Raw genomic sequence first — 27,338 nt, forward strand, 5'->3', positions numbered from 1 at the left:
CGGTGGCACACCCATACCTGGAATAACCATACCGTCTTTTCCATAATCCTTAAGGCCTTTATTTTCAGGTGCATTTACTGGGTTAGACATATTGACCTGAAATCAAAGATCTTGGACAAGAAAAAGTGTGAAAGATAACTTGCGTTATGTAGTAAACCAGCAAGAAAACAATCACTATATTTTTAGCCCCACGGTAGGCGCCAAACTGTTTACCACGAAAATGGTTTTAATAATTAGATTTGATTTTGTGGTTCTAAAAATACGTGATCTATTTTTATGCCAGTTGTTAGGCAATGGATGCTAAGTAAAAGACTTGGAAATAAGATAATAGCTTGAAAACAATGTGATAATCAAACCGAATGGCTAATAATCGGGGTCTCGAACTTGCGCTTTCGGGGTCTCGAGATCGAGTCGGATGCCCTGCCGAGGATAGTCGATGGGGGATTAACAGTTATGAAAACCTTGATAGAAGCCTTTTCTACGTATGTATTTATTACAAAGTAAAGTAGCTGGCACAGCTACCTAACAGTCTGGTGCAGACTGGTACTATTCTCGCAGGTGATGTCAGTTCGGACCACATGACTAGGGAATTTCCACTTACTCTCGATAAGCATCGACTCATGCTGCATCGAGGTCGAGTGTGAAGAACCCTAGAGGCCGAAACTTCGAACTGCGCCCCCGGATTTTTGAGGCCTTTTTGAAGCTAAGGGAGAGATACAGTGATCGTGAAATCGGGAGGATCAGGCCTCCCGATTTCACCCGTATACAATATAGCAAAGAATGACATATTGCTGATGTCATTATGCTTCAAGGAGTAAAAATGTTAGCTGGTATTATTCTATATCAACATGAACTCTTTCTTGGGATTGTGACTAATAGTTCCTTTTGTTTTCACTTTTCTAGATTCCTGAGGCCATATAGTCTTCTAATATATCCTTTCCTTTTCTTTCATTGCTTTTGAATAATTGATGATCAACCAGAAGAAAACTTTGATTAATATCATGTGACTTTTTGATGATCCCGAGGAGTCTTTTTTTTTTTTTTGCTTCATGCATCATCCTAGAATCTCCTTTACCTGTTATAGAATATATTAAAGCAGGAAAGTAGTACATCAAGTGTGTTGAATGGAAAAAAATATGTTAATTATTCCTTCTCTTTTATCGGTTTTCAGACATTTGTGCCACAAACATTATGAAGCTCATGAATCAGACCTTATTTCCATCTCTTTTCTCTTTTTCCTTCTAACTTGAAGCACACACAAGATATAACTTTTCTCACACCGCAATGAAACTCGTCCACAAGTTTAATATATGTAGTGTAGCTTCTCATTATTACTTAGCCTTGAAAAGCTCAAAGCTTGGTATTATATACTCTATTATTTTAAGGATACTTAATTCATATATGCTGACATTGTAAAGAAATTCAATACTAGCTATTAGCATTTCAAACCTATTTTGGAACCTAACTTACTTTATTTTTCAAATTACTATACTTTATCCGTTTAATAAAATAAACCTATTACTAGTTAGGAAGTCAAACACGATTTTTTTACTCATATTGTTTGCAAATATTTTTAAAATTTTTTAAATTATTAACTACTGTAATTTATAGTATTATTTTATGTAGTTATTAAATATATAAATTATATTTCAGAAAACTTAAAGAATCTAGGTCGGAATTTACACCAAATATTATTCACTTTGACGTTTATACTCTCAAAAGCTTCAAACAAATTGAAACGAGGTGAGTGCACTGAGATTGCAAAGCTTTGGGATCAATCATTTGATTTTGATTCCAGCTGATCGAACTCTTGAGTGTTGACTGCAGCCCAAGAAATACCAACATTTATCCAATCTAAGTTAGGATTTGTTTTTTTTGCCCTGTTGGCCTTCTTTTCCTTTTTCTTCTTTCTTTTCTTTATGCATAAAACTGCTGTATTCATTATTCAGATAAAGAGAATTAAGGTGGATAGAGCTTTTGAAAAAGTCTATCTCCACGATCCCTTTATTTATACAAATATTTGGCTGGATTCATTAGTTACCTTCCGTAATTTGTATACGTAGATTAAACAATTATAAATATATTAAATATGAATTATATATAGCTGGCTAATTTTATTTTAAGTGATAGTGTGAACGGCTATTTGAGTTAATTCTTTAAATATTATATAGGGAATTTTCTAATTTAGTTCATTTCTCCCACCCAGCTCATTATTGTTGTGGGAGGAGGGGAGTGTTACTAGAATTTTGTCATAACATTTTCCAATCATATCAGTAGGATCTACCTGTCTTAGCATACAATAATGTGACGGAATGGACTCATAATTTAGAATCATTAAATTTTGCTCTTATATATATATAGTTCGAGCTAAAGCCCAGAACCAAGTGCATTTAATTTTGATCCACCACTAATTATGATCAGTGATAGAATTCTCAAGTTATCTTAATCTTTTTTTCCTTACATTATGTAAGTTACATATTACATACCTTTCTAGGATATTCAGCTAACATGTAATGAGTGATCATAGAATTATTAAGCCAAGCTACATTAAAAAAATTTCCCTTTAACAAAGTGTATAAGAAATTGAATCTGATCTTTAAGAAATCTCGGCTAATTACAGAATCCATTCTTGTGTGTACTTTAATCATTCTCATATCAGTCTTGTGCAGGGAAAGTGTATATATTAATTAACCATGCATTTGAGAACTGTGAACAAATTCTTTACTCGCAAGGCAGGAACCTGTTAAATAATTACACTTTAAAATTAGAATAACGGATCGGACTATTCTGTTTTATTTACCTTTCCCCATTTTCATTTATTTTTGCATGGGAAAGGGGTACGGGGTGAGGACTGGTCAGATGGTTCTGGTCTTCATTTCTGCATAAATCTAGAATATCAGATTTCAAGCATATGATAGTATGCTCTTCGATCGTAAGAGAAAATTTGAAATTCAAAAATAGATCATAGGAAAGCAGAGGCGAATTTAGGATTTGATGGTTACGGATGTCATTATATTTAATATCAATTTTTCAGTTGTCAAGGAAATTCGGAGGTACATTTGGTCGGTTCGCTCTATTTTGAATTAATTCGGTTCGATTCTGTTTGGTTCGATCTATTTTGAATTAATTCGGTTTGCTTTACAAGATTTGTCAGTACATAAATAAATACATGATACCCAAACTGAAAATGTTTGGTGTTTTCAAGGAAAAAATATTAAATAAATAAAAAAAGAAAAATGATTAAAAACATAAACAAATAAAAAAAATTGAGATCTAGAACAAGAAAACATAAGCAAATATAATTTTGTAATATAAATAACTAATAAAATAAGATTGAACAGAGAGAGAAAATACAAAGATGGAAATAAAAGAAATTAAGAAAAACAAACTGGAAAGAGAGAAAACACAAAAGTAAAATTGGCTTTGCATTATGAGTGAAGTGGGGGCTCGATCTTGGGCCTTGGACGTAGCAAAAATCAGTTAGACCATGACACCTAAAGCCCCATTGTGACATAGGGTGCCACTCTTTCATTATATACACGTAAATTACTAGTGATACACATGAAATTTTATCCGAGCGACCGGGTGGTGTACCACCCGTCTCCACTACATAGATCCACCCCTGTAGGAAAGACACAGAGGTTAGAGTGGAGGGTCGTATAATTTGGAATAATAGTGGTTCTTTCCACTCTTATGTTTTGTGTAAAGTACTTCGGCAACCGCTTTCTCTATCCTTCTTTGGATATCAGGAAGGAGAAGTGGTCTAATTCTGGAAACAGGACCTCGTGTGGAATGGTCGCAACCACGGGTTCATGAACGTGCATATCTGGTTCTCTCGCGGGAGGGAATTAATCAAGAGCACCAGACGAGGAACCCATTCCCCATCGCACGCGACTATGAGGTAGTCAACAGACTCACTCAAATAAAAACAAGGAAGAGAGCGACCTCAAAAAGGTTTCTACGCATAAGCTCTTTCGCCCTCTTAATTATAATAGTCAATTGATTCGAGGATTTTATGTGACAGAGAGAACTCTTCTATTGAATATAATCTCATGAGAGAAAACAAAGGCGGCTCAATGGTGTTGGAGGCCTAAAGACAAGCCGTAATAAGAGGACTTAAATTTATTTAATAATTTTAGATATTTTTGTTTACAGTTTATTCTTTATACTTTTTGAGATTCAATTTAATATTGAAATTGTAACCAACCCATTAATCTTTGTTGAAACATTACTAACTATTGATAAGATTTTATTAGGTTTAATTTTGATTTTTTTTTCCACATGACTGTCAACATAACTCACTATATATCACTGCCTCCCAAAGTAACAATCATGTGGGAATTTGTATTTACAAAGATGACAAACAAATCAATTATATCTTTTTACGATCTGATTAGCTTGAAGCTTACCAACAGAGACCTTGAAGGAAAATATCACAAAGTTAGAGTTGTAAATAAAATTTGTTCAAGTTGGAGCGAGAAGAATTAGAAAGTAAGTACAGAGTTAGTTGCCTTTCACTTTCATTAGAATTTTGTCAACCAATTACAACAAAAAAAGAAAGATCACATAAGTACAATAAAATTATAAATTACATATAAGAAGAGTAGTTTTTGGGGCCTTTGTGAGGCCTAAAACGACTTCTTTAGTGGCATGGGGGTTAAATCGCCTCGGTTCTAATCATGTCTATAAAATAGTTCTTTTTCAAAAAAAAAAAAGGGCAGAAATGGATAAAACATCCAAGATCGTCAGTAACTTAGCTTTTTTCTTCCATCAAATTATCTCCACATTTTAGAAAATTAGTTCCCTTAGTTAATCATAGGTAGAGGGAGAAAGAAGGAAAAACAGGAGGATAAAGAACAAACCATACACTTTTCCCCTTTTCTCCCCTTTCCGAGAATCAATTGAAGTATATGTTGCTTTCTTTGCTTTTGCAGTATGAAATATTCTCTAACACCCTTAAAAATCAAAGAAGAAAAAGAGAAAGAAATAACTTGGAAACAGGAAATAAATAAAGTTTGATATGAAATGGGAAATGAAGAAAAGAAGGGCAACAACTCATCATTGGGCATATATTCCTCTCGAACAACACCCGGCCTCTGTTTCCCTATATGGAGTGACAACTGCATGGGAAAGCATAAAAACTCTACTAATATAAAAACCGATTTAACTGGTGCATGGAATTATTTTACAACATCAGGCTAAGTTACCTATAATAACATGTAATTGCTCATAGCAAGTCTTGATAAGGTAACCGGAAAAATAGAGTAAATAACTTGATACGGTAAAAGTTGAAAAATAGAGTAAATTACTATTATGACATATTAAAATATATTTGATGGTGTAAAAAAAATTTACACTGCCAGAGTATACAAGTTAAATCCTTTTTTAGGTTACTAATTCTATTATTATTGGACAAATACCTATAATTATCTTTTTAAGTGATGTAAAAGTCCTTTTGTGAGATAAGTTAAAACTCTATAAAAACTAAGTGGAGCAGCCACAGCTTGATGCACAAGTAACTGCAAAAGAATAAAATAAAGCTCTTCTTTACATGTTTCTAGCCACTACCTACTGTACTTTCACTAAGTTGTTACTACCAAAATCATGGGTCTTCAAAATGTAGAAAGTGAAGATATGAGGTTGGTTTTGTCAAGAGATGCCAAACCTAGGCTGAAATGGACACCATTACTCCACCAACGATTCGTCGATTCAGTCACTCAGCTTGGAGGTGCAGACAGTGAGTATAATTACAAGTCTACTTTCTTTCCTTCTTGCAATCAAAATCATATATAATAGTATTAATTATTGATGATTATACAGAGGCCACACCAAAATCTTTGAAGAGTGTAATGAACATTCACGGGCTTACTTTGTATCACCTCAAGAGCCATTTGCAGGTTTTTTTTTTTTTTTAAAAAATATATTTTAGCCGTTCCAAAAAATAATAGCCGATAAAATATATATTTTTTGTATATATATGTATTATATACATATAATATACATATTTTATATACTGCTGACCAACTAAATGCAATTAGTTTCGAGCAGCCAATTTTATATTTTATCCTATTTATTTCCTTGTCACTTTTGAGTTGATCATAAAATCTTTTGCACATTTCACTTGAACTGATTGATAAATTTAATTTTCTATATAGAAATATCGACTGGCGAAAAGTCAACTAGCCCAATCCGACCACAAAAACAGACAAGAGAACAACTTGGAGTCTGCAATAGCACATAACAGACCAAAAGAAGATGAAAATTCAAGGAATTACTTTGGTGCAGCGCTTAGACAAAAGCAGAGTAGGGATATTCGTGATGCAGCACAAATTCAGATGAATGAGTAATATAGTTTTCCACTGTATTTAATATACTTGTATATAAACTAAAGCAATAACAGCATTTCACTAATAATTACTGATATTTATGCTTTGTCATAAGCTTGCAAATAGCTCGCGCTTTAAAAGTGCAAATGGAGGTGCAGAGGAAACTTCATGAACAAATTGAGGTAAATATATTGAGTTTAACTTATTATAAATTAACCGTATTATAAAATTTTACACTATAGTTTTACCAGCTGTAAGTAATAGTAGGTCATTTACCATGTCTACAATATACCAATCATGAGGTTGTTATTAGTGGCAGAAGCATGATTTTTACCGGGGAGATTCAAAAAATAAAAAAATCTAACACGCGAAGAAACTAAAGGGATTCAATATAATAAATATACAAAAAAAAAAACCTTATATACGCAATGGCATTTTAGGTTGAACCCCTTTCCGCCTACCCAGCTCCATCCCTGGTTGCTATAGAAGTTACATGTAAATAGCATTTTTGCGGACCGGATAGCGTAAAATTAACAAGCTGATCCATAATTTTCAGGTACAAAGACATTTACAACTGAGAATTGAAGCTCAAGGAAAGTATTTGCAATTAGTTTTGATGAAAGCACAGGAAACAGTTGCAAGATATGCTTCTTCTGATGAACTTGCCAAAGCTGAACTCTCTCAATTCGTTTCGATGGTTAACAAATGTTGTCCAAGTTCTTCAATGTCAGCAGTAACTAAAATCGATGGCTCAATCTCAAAAGATAGAGACAGAAGAAATTCTCCAAGTTCTTCATTATCAACATTAACTAAAATTGATGATTCAATCACAAAAGAGGTAGGCACATTAATGAAGAGAAATTCCAGTATTCTGTCATTGAATCCAGGGGATGGGAGTGGCTCGAACGCTGAAGCAAAAATAAGCAAGAAGAGCAGAACCAATATTTGCAATGAGAATTGGATTGAAGAACCATCTGGGAAAATACGTGACACTCAGAGAACTAATGAGCAATTCGTCGAGACATTTGATTTGAATAGCCAGTGTATCAATGACTTTGATACTGGTCCAGAAGTAATAGACTTTATTGGCAGATGCTTCTAAAGCTTATGATTTGCCATAAAATTACTGATATATACTACAACTAGTATGTTTGTTTATAGAAATATTTCTATGTATATTATTGTTGTGTATGAAACTGAAAAAACTTCTATAGTATATCCTCATTGACATGGTATGCGAAAGCATATGCTCATGTTTGAATGCAAAGAATAGCTCAAACATGTAGTCAACACCAAAAACATTATTATTAATGGGAAAATGAATGAAATTACATGATTCTTCATTCAAAATTTCGAAAACAACTACTAAGAAACGTTTAACAGTATGAGTGTGTTACTCTGTTTATTAGCTAGCAGACTAAGATTCCTTTTTTCACTAAGTGAATCTGCATCTAATTAATTCCCCTTTTCTTCTTGTTGATATGGATGTTTGGGGACCATATCAAACTTGTTCATACAAGTAGAAGAAACTTCCTTATATTGGTCGATGACTTCTTTCTTGACATGTTTTTTCCTAACGAAATTCAACGACTGAAATTTTTTCTCCTTATTCAAAAACCAATTCTCTGCCTCTATTAAGAATCTTAGATCAGACGATGTGTTCGAATTCTTCAATGCAATGACCCTTTTACTGTTGCGGAAGCCAAATGTATATAGTGTGAATAAGTCACAACTACTATACCAAAAATTATGACAGCCACCAAATAATAAATAAGACAATAAAACAACAATAAAGGAAACACTAGAATTTACGAGGTTCGGCTAATTTTGCCTACTCCTCGGACACAACCAATATTTTATTCCACTCCAAAAATACAAGTGAAATAATACTAAAGAGAGAAGATACAAATGCCTTAAACAGATGAGAAGGCAAATGAGAGGTGTGTTTCAATCCTAAACATTAGGCCTTCTTTTATAGGGGAAAAATCCCCTCCAAACTTAACTCCCAACCAATGTGGGACTTTGGCATTTTGCCAAACTTCAACAAATCTCCACCTTGGCAAAATTCCACATTTTCAATTCTCTCTCAATAACAAATTTTGGTTGTGTCTTCATCTTCAATCTTCAGTGTTCAACAATGTTGATCAAATCCAAACAATGTTGAAACTTGACCGCAGTCACCACCTTTGTCAGCATATCAGCTGGATTCTCTGTAGTATGAATTTTCTTCACCGTGACTCCACCTTCTTCTATGATTTCTCGTACGAAATGATACCGAACATCAATGTGCTTCGTCCTTGCATGATAAACTTGGTTCTTCGCTAATTGAATAGCACTTTGACTATCACAAAAAATTGTGATACCTTTTTGTTCAACACCAAGCTCCTTTAGCAATCCTTGAAGCCAAATTGCCTCTTTCACAGCATCTGTAATAGCCATGTACTCTGCCTCTGTTGTAGACAAAGCAACTGTTGACTGCAAAGTAGACTTCCAACTAACTGGTGCCTTTGCAAAAGTAAACACATAACCAGTAGTTGATCTTCGTTTGTCCATATCACCCGCAAAATCTGAGTCACAATATCCAACTACAGACTGATTGTCTTCCTGCTCAAAAACTAACCCGACATCTACAGTATTATGAATATACCGTAGAATCCACTTCACAGCTTGCCAATGCTCCTTCCCTGGATTGTGCATATATCTGCTAATAACTCCAACAGCTTGTGAAATGTCAGGCCTTGTGCAAATCATTGCATACATCAAGCTACCAACAACATTTGCGTATGGTACCTTTGACATATACTCTCGTTCAGCTTCATCCATTGGCGACATAGTAGTACTTAGCTTAAAATGGGAAGCAAGTGGAGTACTAACTGACTTAGTCTTGTCATCTATGCCAAAACGTTGAAGTACTCTCTTCAAATATTCCTTTTGAGATAAACAGAGTTTCTTTGAACGTCTATCTCTAATTATCTCCATGCCAAGAATTTTCTTTGCCTCACCCAAATCCTTCATCTCGAACTCCTTCTTCAGTTGAATCTTCAACTTATCAATTTCTTCCAAATTCTTGGAAGCTATCAACATATCATCAACATATAGGAGAAGATATACAAAGGAACCATCTTTAAGCTTGTGCAAATACACACAATGATCGTATTTGCTTCTCTTGTACCCTTGCCGCAACATAAACTCGTCAAATCGCTTGTACCATTGTCTAGAAGATTGTTTCAATCCGTACAACGATTTTTCAAGTTTGCACACCATATTTTCTTTTCCAGCAACTTTGAATCCTTCTGGCTGAGTCATGTAGATTTCCTCCTCCAAGTTTCCATGTAAAAACGCAGTTTTTACATCCATCTGAACTAGTTCCAAATCCAATTGTGCTACCAAAGCCAACATAATTCTAATGGAGGAATGTTTTACAACTGGAGAAAACACTTCATTGTAATCAATTCCCTCCTTTTGAGCATATCCTTTGGCCACCAATCTTGCTTTGTAGCGAACATCTAATTGGTTAGGAAATCCTTCTTTCTTTGCAAATACCCATTTGCACCCAATTGCTTTCTTTCCCTTCGGGAGATTGGTCAATCTCCATGTATGATTCTGATGAAGGGACTGTATTTCATCATTCATGGCAATCCTCCACTTATCTTCTTCTGAACTTTGGACAGCGTCTTTATAAGTAGTAGGAACATCATCAGCTACAATTGAGGTTGCACAAGCAACCGTCTCTATGAGACGAACAGGTTTCGTTATTGTTCTTTTTGGCCTGCTGGTTGCTATTGATTCAAGTTGTTGTTGAGATTCCTGAGTTGGAATCTCCTCTACTGGCTCTCCTTCTAGAGGATAATCTTCATTTGTTTCCTCCTCTGCTTCTTGTGTAGGAAAAATAAATTTTCCCTCAAACTCCACCTGCTTAGAAGCACCTTCATTTTGTTTGGTATCTTCTGTTACCTTATTTACCATAGCAGATTCATCAAAGGTAACATCCCTGCTGAATATTACTTTCTTTGTCATAGGACACCATAAGCGATATCCTTTGACTCCAGAAGTAATTCCCATAAAAATAGCCTTCTTTGCCCTTGGATCCAATTTTGACTCCGTCACATGATAATATGCAGTTGAGCCAAACACGTGCAAAGAGTTATAATCTATAGCAGGTTTTCCATACCATTTTTCAAATGGTGTCTTGCCATCAATAGCAGCAGATGGTAGACGATTAATGAGGTGGCATGCATATGTAATTGCCTCAGCCCAAAATTCTTTGCCCAAGCCAGCATTGGACAACATACACCGTACCTTCTCCAGCAAGGTCCGGTTCATACGTTCTGCCACTCCATTCTGTTGTGGTGTATGTCTAACAGTGAAGTGTCGGACGATGCCATCATTTTCACAGACCTTATTGAAATGATCATTTTTGTATTCACCTCCATTGTCTGTGCGAATACACTTGATCCTCTTGCCTGTCTGATTCTCCACCATCGTCTTCCATTTGAGAAAAATTCCCAACACTTCATCTTTGCTCTTCATTGTATACACCCATACTCTTCGGGAAAAATCATCAACAAAGGTTACAAAATAGTGCTTCCCACCCAATGAAGGTGTTTTGGAAGGACCCCAAACATCAGAGTGTACATAATCCAAAATGCCTTTAGTATTATGGATCGCTGTACCAAATTTAACCCTTGTCTATTTCCCTTTAACACAATGCTCACAAAACTCCAAGTTGCAAGCCTTGACTCCTTTTAACAATCCTTGATCTGATAGAGTTTTCAAGGATTTTCCTCCAGCATGTCCCAAGCGCATGTGCCATAGCTTGGTTGCTTCTGCCTCTTTGTCGTCACTGGATGTCACTGTCGCTGTCCCAATAACTGTACTGCCACAATAGCGGTACATATTATTATTCTTCCGATTAGCCTTCATTACCACTAGTGCACCGGAACATACTCTCATCACTCCATTTTCTGCAATGATTTTAAACCCTTTTGATTCCAGGGCTCCCACAGAGATGAGATTCTTCTTCAAATCCGGTACATATCGAACATCTGTTAATGTTCTGATCATTCCATCATGGTTCCTTAATCGTATTGAACCAATGCCATATGAGGTAAAAGGGCTGTTATCTGCTGTGTGGACGACTCCATATTCTCCTTCTTGAAATTCCACGAACCAGTCCCTGTTGGGACACATATGATAGCTACAAGCCGAGTCCATCAACCATATGTCTGATGATGTTGATGACTCTGTTGTAACTAATGAGAAGTCTGAATCATCACAATCAGCTACATTTGAATCCATAATAGCCTTTCCATTGTTATGTTTGGCCTTATTCTTCAACTTCGGACAGTCTTTCTTCCAGTGCCCCTTTTCTCGACAAAAGGCACATTCATCTTTGCTGGGTCTGGATCTTGACTTGGATCTTCCCTTCTTTGTCCTCGTTTGATTTTGAGGACGACCCCTCACAAACAGTGCTTCTCCTTCTCCGCCCTTCTGTTTTTCTCGCTTTCTTTGTTCATAGCTGTACAAAGCCGAACAAACTTCTCTGAGAGAAATTTCGTCATTTCCATGGAGTAGAGTAGTTTCAAGGTGCTCGTACTCATCAGGAAGTGACGCCAACAACATTAAGGCCAAGTCACCATCATCATAAGTTGTATCCATATTTTGCAAATCTGTGACCAACTTATTGAAACTGGTGATATGTTCATTCATCGTGGTACCAGGAACATAGGTGAAGTGAAACAGTCTCTTCTTCATGTACAATTTATTTTGACTGTTTTTCTTCAAAAATTTATCCTCCAGCGCTTTCCATAATTTACTTGCAGAAGTTTCCTTTGTGTATGGATATTTCTGCTCTCTAGCAAGGTAGGATCGAATAGTACCGCAAGCAACACGGTTGATAATTCTCCAATCTTCTTCTCCAATAACATCTGGTTTCTTTTCTTCAATGGTCAGATCTAGCCCTTGTTGAAAAAGGACATCTAGAACCTCGCCTTGCCACATCCCAAAATGTCCGGACCCGTCAAATATTTCGACCGCAAATTTCGCATTTGACACAATTCTTGTCATAAGCGAAGATGCCAATGATGACGTATTGTTGACACTTGATGTAGATTCTTCTTGTTTATTGTCTCCCATCTTTGACACAAATATTATTTAATAGCTGACGACACAAATCAAGATTATTTCCTTTCTGGTGTGGAAGATCAGACTAAGCTGCAACCACAGAGCATACTCAGACAGAACTTTGACTCAGTTACCAAGATAAATCTTTTCTGATGTGGAAGATCAGACTATGCTGCAACCACAGAGCATACTTAGACAGTACCTTGGCTCTGATACCAATTGTTGCGGAAGCCAAATGTATATAGTGTGAATAAGTCACAACTACTATACCAAAAATTATGACAGCCACCAAATAATAAATAAGACAATAAAACAACAATAAAGGAAACACTAGAATTTACGAGGTTCGGCTAATTTTGCCTACTCCTCGGACACAACCAATATTTTATTCCACTCCAAAAATACAAGTGAAATAATACTAAAGAGAGAAGATACAAATGCCTTAAACAGATGAGAAGGCAAATGAGAGGTGTGTTTCAATCCTAAACATTAGGCCTTCTTTTATAGGGGAAAAATCCCCTCCAAACTTAACTCCCAACCAATGTGGGACTTTGGCATTTTGCCAAACTTCAACATTTACCTCATGAATTCTGCATCAACGTAATTTGTTCGCACTTCACAATAAATTGGAGTAACTGAACCTAACATAAACATTTACTTGAAGAAATAGAACTCCAACATTAGAATCACATATGCCTCTCTTTTGGAAGAGTGTATTGCTACATCTTTATACATTATAAGCATATTCCATCTTCTGCTTTATTTATAAATTCTCTATATAAGCTCTTTCACAAATAGAAATTCTTATCTCCACTTCATGAGAATTATTAAGGGTGTGTTCGGAATGAAGAATATTTTCCGCGGAAACTTTTTCCTTGAAAATATTTTCCACGAAACTGTTTTTCTGAAAAAAAATTTCTTGAAAAATAAGTGGTCATTCTTAATTATTTTCTGATGTATTAGTCAGCAAAAAATATTTTTTAGAAAATAAATAATCAAGGCAAACATTATGAGAGACGAAATGGGTGAGGATGGTGGTAGGAGCAGGGGCAGGAGGGGTGTGGGGCGTCCAGGTTCGGAGCCGAGGTCGGAGATCAGGGGGTCAAGATCGAGTTTGGGGTCGGGATGATGGGGGTCGAGGGATCAAGTTCGGGGTTTGGGGTTGGGATAATGGGGGTGGGGTTAGGGATTAGGGTCAGATTTTATGGTCGAGGTTAGGGTTTGGGGTCGAGATGATAGGGTTGGGGGTTAGGGATTAGGCTTAGGGTTGAGATTAGGGTTTGGGGTCGGGATGATGGGGGTCGAAGTCAAGATGAAGGTCGAGGTTCGAGATCGAGTCTAGGGTTGGGGTCGGTGTTTGCAGTTGAGTTCGAGGATGGGTTAGGGTTAGGGTTAGGGTCGACGGGTCAGGGTTCGAGGAGGGATTAGAGTACGGGGATAGGGATTAGGGTCGGGGATTGGGTTACATACTCGGGGTTGGGGTCAACTTTTGAGGTTAATAGTCGGCATAGAGATCAGAAATCATGGTTGGTAACCCTTGACCTCAAATTCCAATTTCGCATTGGATTGCGAACCTCGACACCGACCCCGAACCCAAATTCGAACCCTAACCCTGACCCAAACCTAGACCCGACCCTAGTCCCTAATGGTGACCTCGAATCCTAAACCCTAACCTCGAACCCCGACCCTGACCCCATACTAGATCCCGACCCCAGTCCCTAATGGTGACCTCGAAGCCTAAACCCCAACCTCGACCACGATCCCCAACCTTAATCTCGACCCCTACCTGATCTTAGACCTAGCTACGAACCCTGACCTTAAACCCTGTCTTGTATCACGACCCTGGCGCTAGCCTAGACACCAATCCACATCCCTATTTGTGATCCAGTACCACGGACCTTGATCTCTATTTTCGTCCCTAGACCTTGACCTTGACTCCCAGCCCTGACCCCAAATCCTAACCGTAACTTTGACCCTAACCCCCTACCTCAACCTTAGATCATGAACCTGACCTTGACTGCACGACCCCAACCCTAAACCTTAGACCCTGACCCCTTAACGTTTGGTTCTTGTTTTGCGTCCTAAGGTCCAAGGGCGAGTAGAAGAGGGGTGGCGGGAGTTAGTAGGCTTGGGGTGAGGAGAATGGGTAGTATGGGGGTAAAGGAATAGGGCCGGGAGAGGAGTAGGTGGTAGGTGGTAGCCAGGGGTGGAGATTAGAGGGTGGGTAGGAAGGTGCCATAATGAGTTGCGCGGGGGTTTGTTGGGTGAGGTTAGAGGTGTAGGGGGCAGGGGTGAGGGTGTGAATTGGAAGGTGAGGTAGGGATGGTTAAAAAAGAGTTTTAAATTTTTTTTTCTCATCTTTCCTTTTCTATATAAATATCAATGTTTTTTATCATTGTCTAAGTTCGAAATTATGACGTATACCTAATTATACAACATAAACAATGTTCTTACCACTGAATTGAAGACCATGAGCTAAAAACTCAACTAGCAGCGATGTTACTGAAAGTTGATTTCTAATAATTCAATACCAATGCATCATCAAGAACACCATAAAAATAAGATACGAAAATGCACCTGTAAATATATTGTAGGCAATGAAAATTTTATTAGATTTAAATTCATAACAAATTTGGATTTAATCTAAAATTAAATATGTTTCGGTCCAAATAAATATTATAGGCTAATATAATTGGATTAATTATGTAAGTCCAATATATATGGATAAGTCCACAAGTCTTAATCCATTGGGCTAGCCCATTTAATTGGGCTAATGTGATGAGCCCACTTTATTAAGCCCAAGATATCATCTTTCTAGAGGCTCAGTTTGGTTCCACGTGTCAAATGACATAGCACGTCAAGTCAAACAGAAGAGCTAATGGGATCATGCTATGTGTCAAAATGACAAGGCATGCCAAGTCACATTAAAGGGCTAATGAAATCGCGCCACGTGTGCAAGTGACATGTTCTTGCCAATCAAATGCGGCCTTGTCACACTTCGATTTGATTGGTTGGAAAGAGTTTGTTCTTATCATAACTCTTCCCCCCCCCCAGAACTATAAATAAGGGTCTTCATAACTTAGAAAAAATACCAAAAGTTATAACAAGAAGAAAGAGAGAGCTCGTGGATCAAACGTCGCAAATTTCTCTACAAGTTTCAAGCTCAAGCAATCAAATCCAAGTTGAAGAAATCAAGTTCAAGTTCAAGAACGAAGAACAAATCAAGATTCAAGGAGTACAAGTTCAAATCAAAGTTCGTGCTAGTTGAATTCAAGATCATCGTTCATGCCAACAACTACATATTCAAGATCATGCTTAAAGGCCCTTGGATTTATTTACTATTGGAAATTAGAATTAGAGGAACCATAGAGATTGTATACTCAATTATTTGAAATCAAATACTACGATTGTTGCAATATTTTTCGGTCTTGATTTTATTTCCTTGACGTAATTTATTGTCCACAAATTCTGGCATGCCCGGTGGGACAATCTCTACCTCTCATCTCAACTTTTCTGTCTCTAAAGTCCAAGAACGTCAAAATGACTTCAAATAAAATCAACTCCGGATCAACTTCCACCAAGGCTGCTAATTTCAGGTTCTACGGTGATGTGGAAAGAATTCTCGATGTTACCTTTGGAAGCTTTGGACCAGTTACTAGGAGCAATGCAAGCTCTTTAGGACAACAAGCACTCTAAGTGCCTTCTGCATCAATCCCTATTTTCGGATCTTCATCCTCAAAAGGAGCAAGATGTTCCACAAATGCACCCGAAGGAGGAAGCGATGTTGCTGAAAAGATTAAGAAAACTCTTGTTCTGCTTGACCTCTCCGGATCCAGGAACTCTGCTGTAAAGGAAGACGATGATGCTTCAAGTGATGGATCCTCTCCACTTTCACCACATAGTATGAGCCAATCGAAGATCAATCTGTGTGACAATCCATGCTACACTCCATCACCCACAACAATCATGCAAGCCATGGTGACAAACACTTTATCTGTGGAGGAGCAGTAGGCAAACTTGACGGAAGCAATCGCTGGCTTGACCAAGTGCATGAATCAAGATGCTAGAATTGACAAGCTAACATATAAGGTGGAAAATTTGATGGAAGAAGAATCCACCCACGTACCTGGCGAGATCCTAGAAGTTCTAGAGAGTGATTCTCCCCCAAGACAAGTAGCATCCACTAAGGCTACCCCCTGTCTCATTTGAAAGGGTGATTCCAATTGATCAACTAAAGGAACTCATTGAAGGAACTATTAAGAACAAGTATGAAGTTGCTGCCAAGTCCTCCCTTACATATGCAAAGTCGTACACTACAAGGATCGATATGTTGAAGATGTTTGTTGGCTATCAACCTCCAAAGTTTCAACAGTTTGATGGTAAAGGTTATCCAAAGCAACATGTGGCGCACTTTGTTGAGACGTGCAACAATGCTGGGACTTATGAAGATTACCTCGTCAAGCAGTTTGGGCGCTCGCTAAAAGGAAATGCATTTGACTGGTACACAGACCTCGAGGCTGGATCTATTGATAGTTGGGATCAACTAGAGCAAGAGTTCCTCAATCACTTTTATCACGAGACGTACTGTGAGTATGATAGAACTTACAAATACTCGCCAACGAAAGGGTGAACCAGTTATCGACTTTATCAATCATTGGAGGAATGCAAGCCTCAACTGCAAAGAGAGGCTTAGTGAAGTTTCTGGCTTATAGATGTGCATCCAAGGCATCCATTAGGGACTCCGCTACATCTTGCAAGGTATCAAGCCTAGCACATTTGAAGAACTTGTGACTCGCGCCCATGACATGGAGTTGAGCATGGCCTCCGCTGGAAACGAAAGGCCACCTATCTATGAGCTTCGCAAAGGGAACGACAAGAAAGAAGTCAGGAAATGGGGCAAGTTTGCACCCAAGTCTGAAAATAAAAAAGCCATGAATGTTAACACATCACCTGTGAAGTTCACAACGAAGGTGAGCAAGAAGTAGAGTACAAAATCTACTTCTTTTCAAGATAAACCAAGTGGAAGTTGAATCTAAAAGAAATGCAAGAGAAAGAGTACCCATTTCTGGATTCTGATGTGCCAGCAATTTTTGAAGATCTCCTCGAGTTAAATCTCATTGAGCTTCCGGAGATGAAGCGGCCAAATGAAGCTGGTAAAATGAATGACCCAAATTACTACAAATACCATCAATTTGTGAGCCACCCTCTAGAGAAGTGATTTGTCTTCAAGGACAATATGGACTTGGCTCATGAAAAGAAGATCGTGGTTGAAGATGAGAAAGAAAGCACAAACCAAGTCCTATCACCTTTGGCTAATTCAGTTAGGATGAATTGTATGGTTTTAAATAAAGTAAAGATAAAGAATTATTAGAGAACAACAAAGTTGAAGTCGATCAACCTGATAATGATAAAGGTTAGACGTTGGTGACTCATCGTAGGCGCCACAGAAGGAACCCACGAAAAGAATCAATAGACAACCAACAAGAAAAATGATGGTAAAAAGACCAAGGAAACAAAATCCAGTTAGGCATTTGAAGAAAGAAAATGTAGAGGTACACCACCCTCAAAAGCTACGACATCCAGTGACCTTGGAGGATTTCTTGTCGTGTTGGTTCCGTATGAAGATTTCCCGTGATGGTATTGAGGTCTCTTGTTGCAATGCTGATAAAGGGGAAAAAAGAGTGATGACCTAATGTTGGCACCAACTTTAGAAAATCTCATCGAATCTATTCCTCAAGAAGCTAACGTGTGCAAGGAAAGTCACGTTCACAAATGACGATCTTCTACTAAGTGACACTCTTCATAACTGCCTGTTGTACCTGGTTGGTTATATGCGTGATGAAAGGGTAAATTGAATTTGGTTGATGGAGGATCCTCAGTGAACATCTTGCCAATTCGCACTGTGAAAGAACTTGGTATTCACATGAACGAACTCTCGAAAAGTCATATGATGATCCAAGGATTCAACCAAGGGTGGCAAAGAGCCATAGGTGCGATCAGGTTGGGAATCACCATTAAAGATATACAATTAAGTGCATGGCTGCATGTAATCGATGCAAAGACTTCATACAATGTCTTGCTTGGAAGGCCTTGGATACATGAGAATAAAGTGGTTCCATCTACCTACCATCAGTGTTTAAAATACTACGAGGGTAAAGTCGAGAAGAAGATAATTGCTGATAATGAGCCATTCACCGAGGTTGAGTCACACTTCGCCGATGCAAAGTTCTACTTGAAGAACCACATTGTTAAGGAGCTAAAAGTTGATGATGTAATAAAAAGCAAGAATGACGAGCCCATAACTAAAAAAGCTAAGATGACTGCTGGTAGAGCCAAAGTTGTTACTGAGGAGGTACAACCTAACTCGAATAAATCTTATAGAGGGGATATTGCGTCTTATGGCAAGAAAGTAACTCTTGCGCTCCAATATGTCCTAAAAGAAGGAAAGATAAAGGTGAATCATCTAATCTCGAAATTAACATGAACGAATTGAAGCAGTAAAGTTATCCTCAAAGCCACTTGCAGGGTATGTGGCCCAAAATTGTTTGCAGAATATGGCACTCCCTACAAAGAGAATATATGAAAGTTTTGATCCTAACGCTTATAGGCTATTCTCAAAAGCTGAATACAATCCCAATGAGTCATAAAAGTTAGGGAAGATCTCATTGGAAGATGTGACGAGGCAACCACATGAAGGTTTGGGATAAGAGAAACTGTTACCGGTGTGCATCTCCATAAGAAGGGTGAGCAGCAATTATATCACTGTAGAAGAAGAATCTGCCGCTTATAGCAAGCCTTCAATCTTTGATCGACTTGGAAAATCACCTGTAAGGACTTTTGAGATATTGAGTCCATTAAAGAAGGGGAACAAGTTCTAGAGAAATTATCAAAGCATAAGAACACTCGTTTCACCCAAAATCCATAAGATCTCTAAGGATTTCCAAAGTTTTGTTCCTTCTAGAATGAGGCGACAAACAAAACTTGTGGTTTCATGTAAAGAAGTACTGAAGGTAAAACCATATATTGTGGTCTACACTAAGGAACGTGACGAAGATGAAGAAAATATGGGTTCTTCGTATCATGTTACTATACAAGGCAAGAATAGTGTTCCATCTTCAATAGAAGATAATGCAGAATTGGAGGATGTTTCGCCGTGTTATCACATATCCTTCAATGATGGGGACCCTCAAGAAAATGAAGATGTGAAAGATGCTCCACCTGAACTTAAAGGAGTGAAGACGACAAGTGATGCCTTAAAAGAAGTTAACCTTGGCACCTGTGAAGAACCAAGACCCCCATACCTAAGTGCTTTACTAGAAGTTGATGAAGAAAGCACTAATATTGAGTTACTTAAGGAGTTCAGGGATGTCTTTGCTTGGAGTTACAAAGAGATGCCTAGCTTGGACCCGAAAGTAGTAGCATCACCTTGCAGTCAAGAATGGTGCTCGCCCTATTAAATAAGCTCAAAGTTGCTTTAGGCCGAACTTGGTTTCCTTGATTGAAATCGAAGTTAGCAAACTCATCGAAGCTGGCTTTATTCGTGAAGTTAAATACCCAACATGGGTTTCAAGTATTGTCCCTATAAGGAAGAAAAATGGCCATATTCGAGTGTGCGTTGACTTCAGGGATCTCAACAATGGGTGTCCAAAAGATGAATTCTCACTTCCTATTCTAGAGCTGATGATTGATGCCACTACTGGGTACAAGGCAATGCCATTTATGGATGGTTCATCAGGCTATAACCAAATTCGCATGGCGCTAAAAGATGAAGAGTTTACTGCATTCCGTACCCCTAAGCATATTTATTGCTACAAGGTAATGCCTTTTGGCTTGAAGTACACTAGTGCTACTTACCAAAGAGCTATGCAGAATTTCTCTGATGACCTTCTCCACAAGAATGTCGAATGTTATGTTGACGACTTGGCGGTAAAATCAAGAAAGAATAGTGACTCACTTGAAAGACTTGAGAATGGTGTTTGAATTACTCCGGAGGTACAACTTAGGATGAATCCATTAAAATGTGTCTTTGGAGTTACTTCTGGAAAGTTCCTTGGTTTCATTATCCGGCATCGAGGGATCAAAATTGATCAAGCCAAAGTAGATGCAATTTTGAAAATGCCCGAGCCTCGAGATATTCATGAATTAAAAAGTCTGCAAGGAAAGCTAGCATACCTTAGTAGATTCATCTCAAACCTAGCTGGGAGGTGTCAACAATTCAGTCACCTCATGAAGAAAGGCGTTCCTTTCAAGTGGGACCAAGCTTGTAGCAATGCCTTTGAAAGTATCAAAACTTACATGATGAAGCCTCCGATTTTGGCAGCCCCTATACTTGGAAAGCCGCTGATAATATATATTTCAGCATAAAAAAGGTATGTTGGAGCGCTATTGGCCCAAGAAAATAGTGAAGGAAAAGAAAACTTCCTTTGCTACTTGAGCAGGATGATGACACCAAATGAGCTGAATTATTCGCAAATCAAAAAGTTACGTTTGGCGCTAGTCTTCTCAATCCAAAAGTTGAAGCACTACTTTCAATATCATGTTGTTCGTTTGGTTACTAGAGCAAATCTCATCAAGTTCGTAATGTCAAAACCTATCCTTAGTGATCGACTAGCAAGGTGGTACCTCCAGTTTCAACAATTTCAAATTGTGTACATCCCTTAAAAGGATATAAAAGTACAAGCGTTAGCGGACTTCTTGGCAGATCACCCTATACCTGATGATTGAGAGCAAACTGACGAACTACCAGATGAGGGCGCAATGGTCTCCATGGAGGATGTACTTTGATGGTACTACACATTGTTGATACCCAATTTTTTCCTATATATTTTCAATATGCAAAATACTTTCAAAATAGCATATATATGCATATATAAGCATGTCCAAATATTTTATTATTTTTCCATAATTTTGTAAGTTTTTTAAATCGATTTATTTCCCCTTTTTATCCATAAAATCTCAATAATTATTTCCAGAATTAGTATTTTGATGATTCATTTACGGGATTTTTTTATGCCAAAATATGGCTAAAACAATTTTTTACATACTTTTACAAATTTATTTAGTATTTTTTAAAGTTAATTGCATATAATTGCAGCACTAGCCATTTTAAGGTTTAATTGTGTCTTATATTCATAAAATCGAGTCTGGTATTTTTAAATTATTAGTTATGTGTTATAAATCATTTCAGTATTTTCAATTTATTTTTAGAAACTATTTACTATTTTTTTATTATTTAAAAGGGAAAATGGCTATTTAACTCGTAGCGACATTTGTATTTCAATTATATCCCAAATCAGGCCCCAATTTCCGCAGCCTAATTTTATTTTTAACCCGACCCCAACCCAATTTTAACCAACCCAAACCCGGATTCCACACCTACCCTTTTAATCTAGGTCGTTGATCATTCAAATCAACGACCACCATTCACCCTTCCATAATTAAACCCAAATGACCCCTTAACCTAATTCATTTCTCACCACCTGCCGCCCTTGAACCCCTTTCCTCTCAATTCTCTCTGCATCCTCACATAAACCCTAGCCGCCTCCACTCAATTCCACCCTAATCCACCTCAATCCCCACCCATGGACTCCCACGTCCGTTTGAGATGTATACCAGCCTCCTACATCTTCTGGTGTCCCGTTCGTGTGATTTCATGGACAGATCTCGAAGAAGTCTAGTCCAGTTCTTGTTCAACTTCTACTCATCGCCTTTCTCCGGCCATCTATGGCCTTCCTCCGGCCATCCATGGTCGTTCAAGTCAGATCCTTGACTTTTCTGGCTAGATCGGTAATTTTCAAAATCTTTCTCACTTTTTCTGGGTTCTATGAAACCCTAAACCTTTAAGATCTTTCAATTTTCTTCAGATCTATCTTAGATCTGTGCATATTATGAGCTTCTTAAGTGTTTTCCCAAAGGTTCTCCGATTTTCTTTCAAAATGGCTCTTCATTTTTCAACGATTCGGGTTTTCTCTTAAATCTTTTTAAATATCACTTCTCTAATTTTAATGTTGTTTATAATTTTACTATGTTCAAACGACTTGTTTATGCTTTTCTTCTACTTGATTCAGCATGTTGAAAACCCTAGGTCTTTTTTGGTTTTATCCGAGTCCTGAAACTATCCTTGTTTGTTTGATTGTATACTTGTTTGATTAAGTTCTTTGTTTCTGACTCTATTTTCCTTGTTTGAATTGTCTGATTCTGAGTTCTTATCATCTCTTAAACTCGACCATTGTTGAAGCCTTAATTTCTTAAAAGGGTTTCCCTCGCTTATTACTATGAGTTTAAAGGTCTTTACTTGTTTCTGACTTTCTTATCTGTTAGTTTGGATCTCTGCACTCTGATTCTATGTTATTACTTGACCTTGTCGACTACTGTGCTTCGAGTATATTTCTTTTACTACTGAATCCTCGCTTATTCCTGCTACTATTGTATGTTTGTGTTGCTTCTTTTGTCAACATGTTTGACCCTGCACGTATGTTCATTCCTTGTTATTTATATGTTGAAATGCAGAGTCATGACTCTTTCTTGAATGATCCTTATTCCCTCAATATTGCGACTGATTGCAAAAGTTTTCTTATGAACCCTAATTTTACTCGTTTGTTTAAATTAATTGATTCCCCTCATTAAATTACTGTGATGTTTTACCTTGCTAAATTCTTTCCCAAAACTAAGCATACTTTGTACATAGACTCAATTATTTACTTCATACTTTTACTGCCCCCTTATATGGCAATAATCAATCTGTCTTAAACTGATTTCTTTCCTTAATTAACCCTGTTAGTATCCGTTTGAGCAAGTAATCCCTTGACTAAAGGGGAGTACGTGTGTTAATTGATTCTGATTGTGGTTATTTCCATGTTTAGTTGAAACTTTACTGGTTACCTTATTCTTCACTTGTTTTCAAAACTATAAATAACCTACCCTCTCATCTTTCAAACACACGAATAATTGAGTTCAAAACACACTTACACTCAAAACTCTCTCTTTCTCTATTACTACTTGTGCTATTGCTTTGTCTAGTCGGCTAAAAGCCAAGGCTAGATTGTGGAATCCTGCTTACATTACCTTTCTGCACCTTGCTTTCTCTACTAGTATGTCTTAGTTATTTTTAAAGCCTCAACAACAACATGCTCCTTTAATTGTTTTAGTTTGCCTCATTCTTGTTTACTTCTGTTTGTGGTTCTGCAGTCAAGTTACATTACTAGCATGCTGTAATATGTTCCCTTTCCCTTTAGATTAATGCTCCCCCTATGTGTGTTTTAAAGCATATTTTGCCAGTCACTTGTTGTGTACCTACTGTCTTATGAATCCCAAACCCCCATATCCCTTCTATGTGTTTGTGTTCCTTTGGCTGGTTTGTAGCCATGTCAGCATCAGCTATTGTTGTGCATGACTCAAACTCGACCCTTGTTGGGTTTATGTGCTTACAGACAAATATATTCCCAAAATCCATTGACCCCTTTTGAATGGCTACTGATTCTGTGTAGTTTTGAGTATTACTACTACTGTTGATTGGCACTAATTGCTTTCAAAAAAATAGACTATCAGTCCAGCTTTTTAAACAAAATCTCTTTCAACATGTGTTCTGCACTCCCACTATATTCTTAAAATCTAGGTTCTGCCCCTCTTGTGTGAGCCTTGCCTTGGGACCCTTGAGCTCCCTCTAAACTTGGACACATAAGAGTTGGCCCTTCCACACTGTACCAATTCTGTTTGGTTATGCAAATCTGGGTATGAGCACTGCCTGTGATCCCTTGAGGTCCTTAGGGAACTTTGACACACCCAGGTATGAGAAAGGCTTTGAAATATTGGCACTGAAGTGGTTCATTACATAACTCAGATAGGAAGTCAAGATCAAGCTTTCTTTGGTTGTAATTTCTTATTTATGCACTTATTTTGTAATTCAATCATTTGGTCAGTAATAATTTGTAAACAATATCGGGATGATTAGTGAAAAGGGTGGGTAGTCGTATGTTGTGGGTAAATTGGGTAGATAACATGCCTATAGGGTCTGTTTCGATTCCATACATGGCCTGTTAGATATCATGCATATAGGATCTGCTCTAGTTTAAGATAAATTCTGCTTGCCTTACTTCACATAATTAGAAACCATGTCTATAGGATTTAAATGGCTTTAATAATAGAGATCATGCCTATAGGGTTAAAATCAGCTTTATAATCAGATATCATGCCCATAGGGTGTAAAGTAATTGAAGTTCAGTTTTCATTACAGCATACATTCAGATTCATCTCCCTAGAAATCATGCCTATAAGTCCAAAGTCAGTTTTTTAACATTTAGATACCATGCCTACAGGATCTAAATAACTATAATAGAAATCGTGCTTATAGAGCTTAAACCAGTTTAGTTGGAGAAGCCGTTTAGTTCACGTTGTCATTCTGAATTGGATTAGTTAATTAATCTGTCTCTTCTTTAATAAGTTTTCAGACACTGCCTTAAATTAATACCATTAGAAAGCATGTTTATAGGATCTCAAGTTGTCTGCTTAATCACTGCTCTACTGCTTCCTAATCAGTATAGATATCATGTTCATAGGACATCACTGTTGCGCCTAGGCAAGCCTTAGGTAATTACTCGAATAAAACTGGAATTGCCTTTGCTAATTACCAACTGCTACAACCAGCAGGCCGACCTGATTCAGACTTCTTTTCTGAGTTATATAATGAATATGGTTCTAACTCAAACTCTGCTTTAGGATTTTTAAAATTCAGACCTTAACTATGTTTAAGTCATGTTATTTATATGCATTGTTTGTGGAGGTATACATGAGCCTTCTAATTGTATATATGCTCCCCCTAAATGCAGTCCTACATATTTTTGTATGTAACCTTAGCCTTTTCACCTTTAAACCTAAGTTTCAGCCTACAACCTCCCTCTTGTAGGAATAGTAGTCCTAAATTCCTCCGGGACTGATAGGAATGAGACGGGTAATAGCATGCAATAGAGGTCGAGACCAATCCGCACTTTATTACCTTCACGGGGTGGGAAGGGTATATATGGATATGATGACCGGTGCGCTAATACCACGTGTATCCCCTCTTCTGATGAGTGTTATACCGGGTATTGCATTGAGGTGATCCATATTATAAACAAACCTAGGACCCCCTTTTATTTTTTACAAGCATGTTTTGCTTATAACTCTTTTTTCTAAAATCTTTCCCTTTTAATAATTGTTTACACTTGGTGTTTAACTTAAATCCCCTCTTAATTGAGCCTTATTTGATTACTTGCTAATTGCAAATTTACAAAAAAAAAAAACTATTTGGCCGGGAACCACACTAGTAGATCCTGAGGGGTGCCTAACACCTTCCCCTTGGGATAATTTCAAGCCTTTACCCTATCTCTGGTTATCAAACATAGTCGTAGTTGAGCCCTATAGGTGTCCTAATGCACCCTAAATCATTAGGTGGCGACTCTTAAAAATACCCAATTCCCAAAAGGAAATGAGTCATTACACCCCATGAATGTTGAAACCCGGACTCCTCTCCAACGGAAAGGAAAAAAGGGGGGCGCGACAGCATGGCGACTCTGTTGAGGATTTTTAGGCTTTTACCATTTCAGATTGTTCTTGTGAATTTGTACCTCCCTTGTGTGCAATTACTTGTTTAAATTTCTTTAAGCATTTAATTTCTCTTTTCAAAAGCAAAACTGACATATCTTCTTTGTTTCCTTCCTTTATTGCTGCTTTAAATTATAAAAGTGTTGTATTTATCGCTTTCTAAACGTGCAAATACATGTCAACATGGTTGTTTTTAATTATTGCATCATCATGCTCAACATCATACTCCACTCGTACCAAACAAATACTATAGCAACGCTTTTAATGTATGGTTGCGCTGTTCCTATATCATTACCCCCTAAATTCGGAAAGGCATATTTGTGGTAAAACTAGTCAATCAGCGGTGTAGTTGACAGTTTTGTGACTTCCCCCTTGAGTTGTTCGCTCAAGGGTACTAGTTTAAAACCCCATAGAAACCTTACTCTGTTCAAATTGTGCATGCATCATGGTCAAACCTAGCCAAATCAGTTATGTTGTCCATATAATGATCCTTTAAGATAGCATTGTCCAAAGTACACTAGGTTTCCCTAAACCCAAACGGACATCACCACGTTCTATGCATTTATTTGGAGAACTAAATGCTTCATGCTAATTGTTGGTATTAAATAGTCGAGTCTGGTGGGGGTAAGGGCCTAACCTTATATGTCTTGTAGAAATATGAGGCACGAAGTCCCCAGATTCGGCATGGTCACCAACGTCCACCCAAGATTGCTAAGCTGGTGGAGAGATATACCCTCTAGTGACCAAACTCTCATCCGCAAATATCTGGGAAATCTACCATCCCTCCTGGAGATCCAACCTAACAACATGATCATAGAAGCTGCCATACTGTTTTGGGATTGTGAAAGGGCCGTGTTCCGCTTTGGGGACATTGAAATGATGCCCTTGCTAGAGGAGATAGGAGGACTAGCTGGTCTAGTATAGGAAACTCCTGGATACATGCAGCGTTTGTTTTAAGAGAAGTGGCAGAATCCTAACCAGTTGCCTACTAGTTTTATAGCATGTTAAGCCTGGATACATAAACACCTAAACAGGACTGGTTTCACAATTATTTAATGTCCTAAGGCTTGCCTAAGTGTGTATATGCAGTCACGATTCTGGGAAAGAGTTTGAAGTTCTTTTATCCTATAGGCATGCTTTTTAGTGACATTTAACAAAACACTGTATGAAGTTCCAGCTTTAGTACTTAATGCATATGATAAGGGCTAGGTACTTAATTTAAGGAAAATTGTATATGGAATCAATCAGTAATTAAGGGCTAGGTTAAATAAGGTAAGAACTAACTCCGAAATCAATTAGAAGTTGGTTCTG

General features: G+C 37.5%; 1 protein-coding gene across 1 annotated transcript; it reads left to right on the forward strand.

Moving 5' to 3' along the window:
* The first annotated feature begins 5,529 nt into the window (after nt 1–5,529).
* LOC107822184 (myb family transcription factor PHL8-like) lies at nt 5,530–7,616 on the forward strand. The gene is made up of 5 exons (XM_016648696.2): nt 5,530–5,737; nt 5,821–5,897; nt 6,156–6,343; nt 6,442–6,508; nt 6,883–7,616. The coding sequence occupies exons 1-5, from the start codon at nt 5,605–5,607 to the stop codon at nt 7,426–7,428; spliced, it is 1,011 nt and encodes a 336-aa protein (XP_016504182.1). The 5' UTR covers nt 5,530–5,604; the 3' UTR covers nt 7,429–7,616.
* Nucleotides 7,617–27,338: the final 19,722 nt, after the last annotated feature.

The sequence above is a fragment of the Nicotiana tabacum genome, chromosome 16, assembly GCF_000715075.1.
Source record: "Nicotiana tabacum cultivar K326 chromosome 16, ASM71507v2, whole genome shotgun sequence".
Classification (NCBI taxonomy): Eukaryota; Viridiplantae; Streptophyta; class Magnoliopsida; order Solanales; family Solanaceae; genus Nicotiana; species Nicotiana tabacum.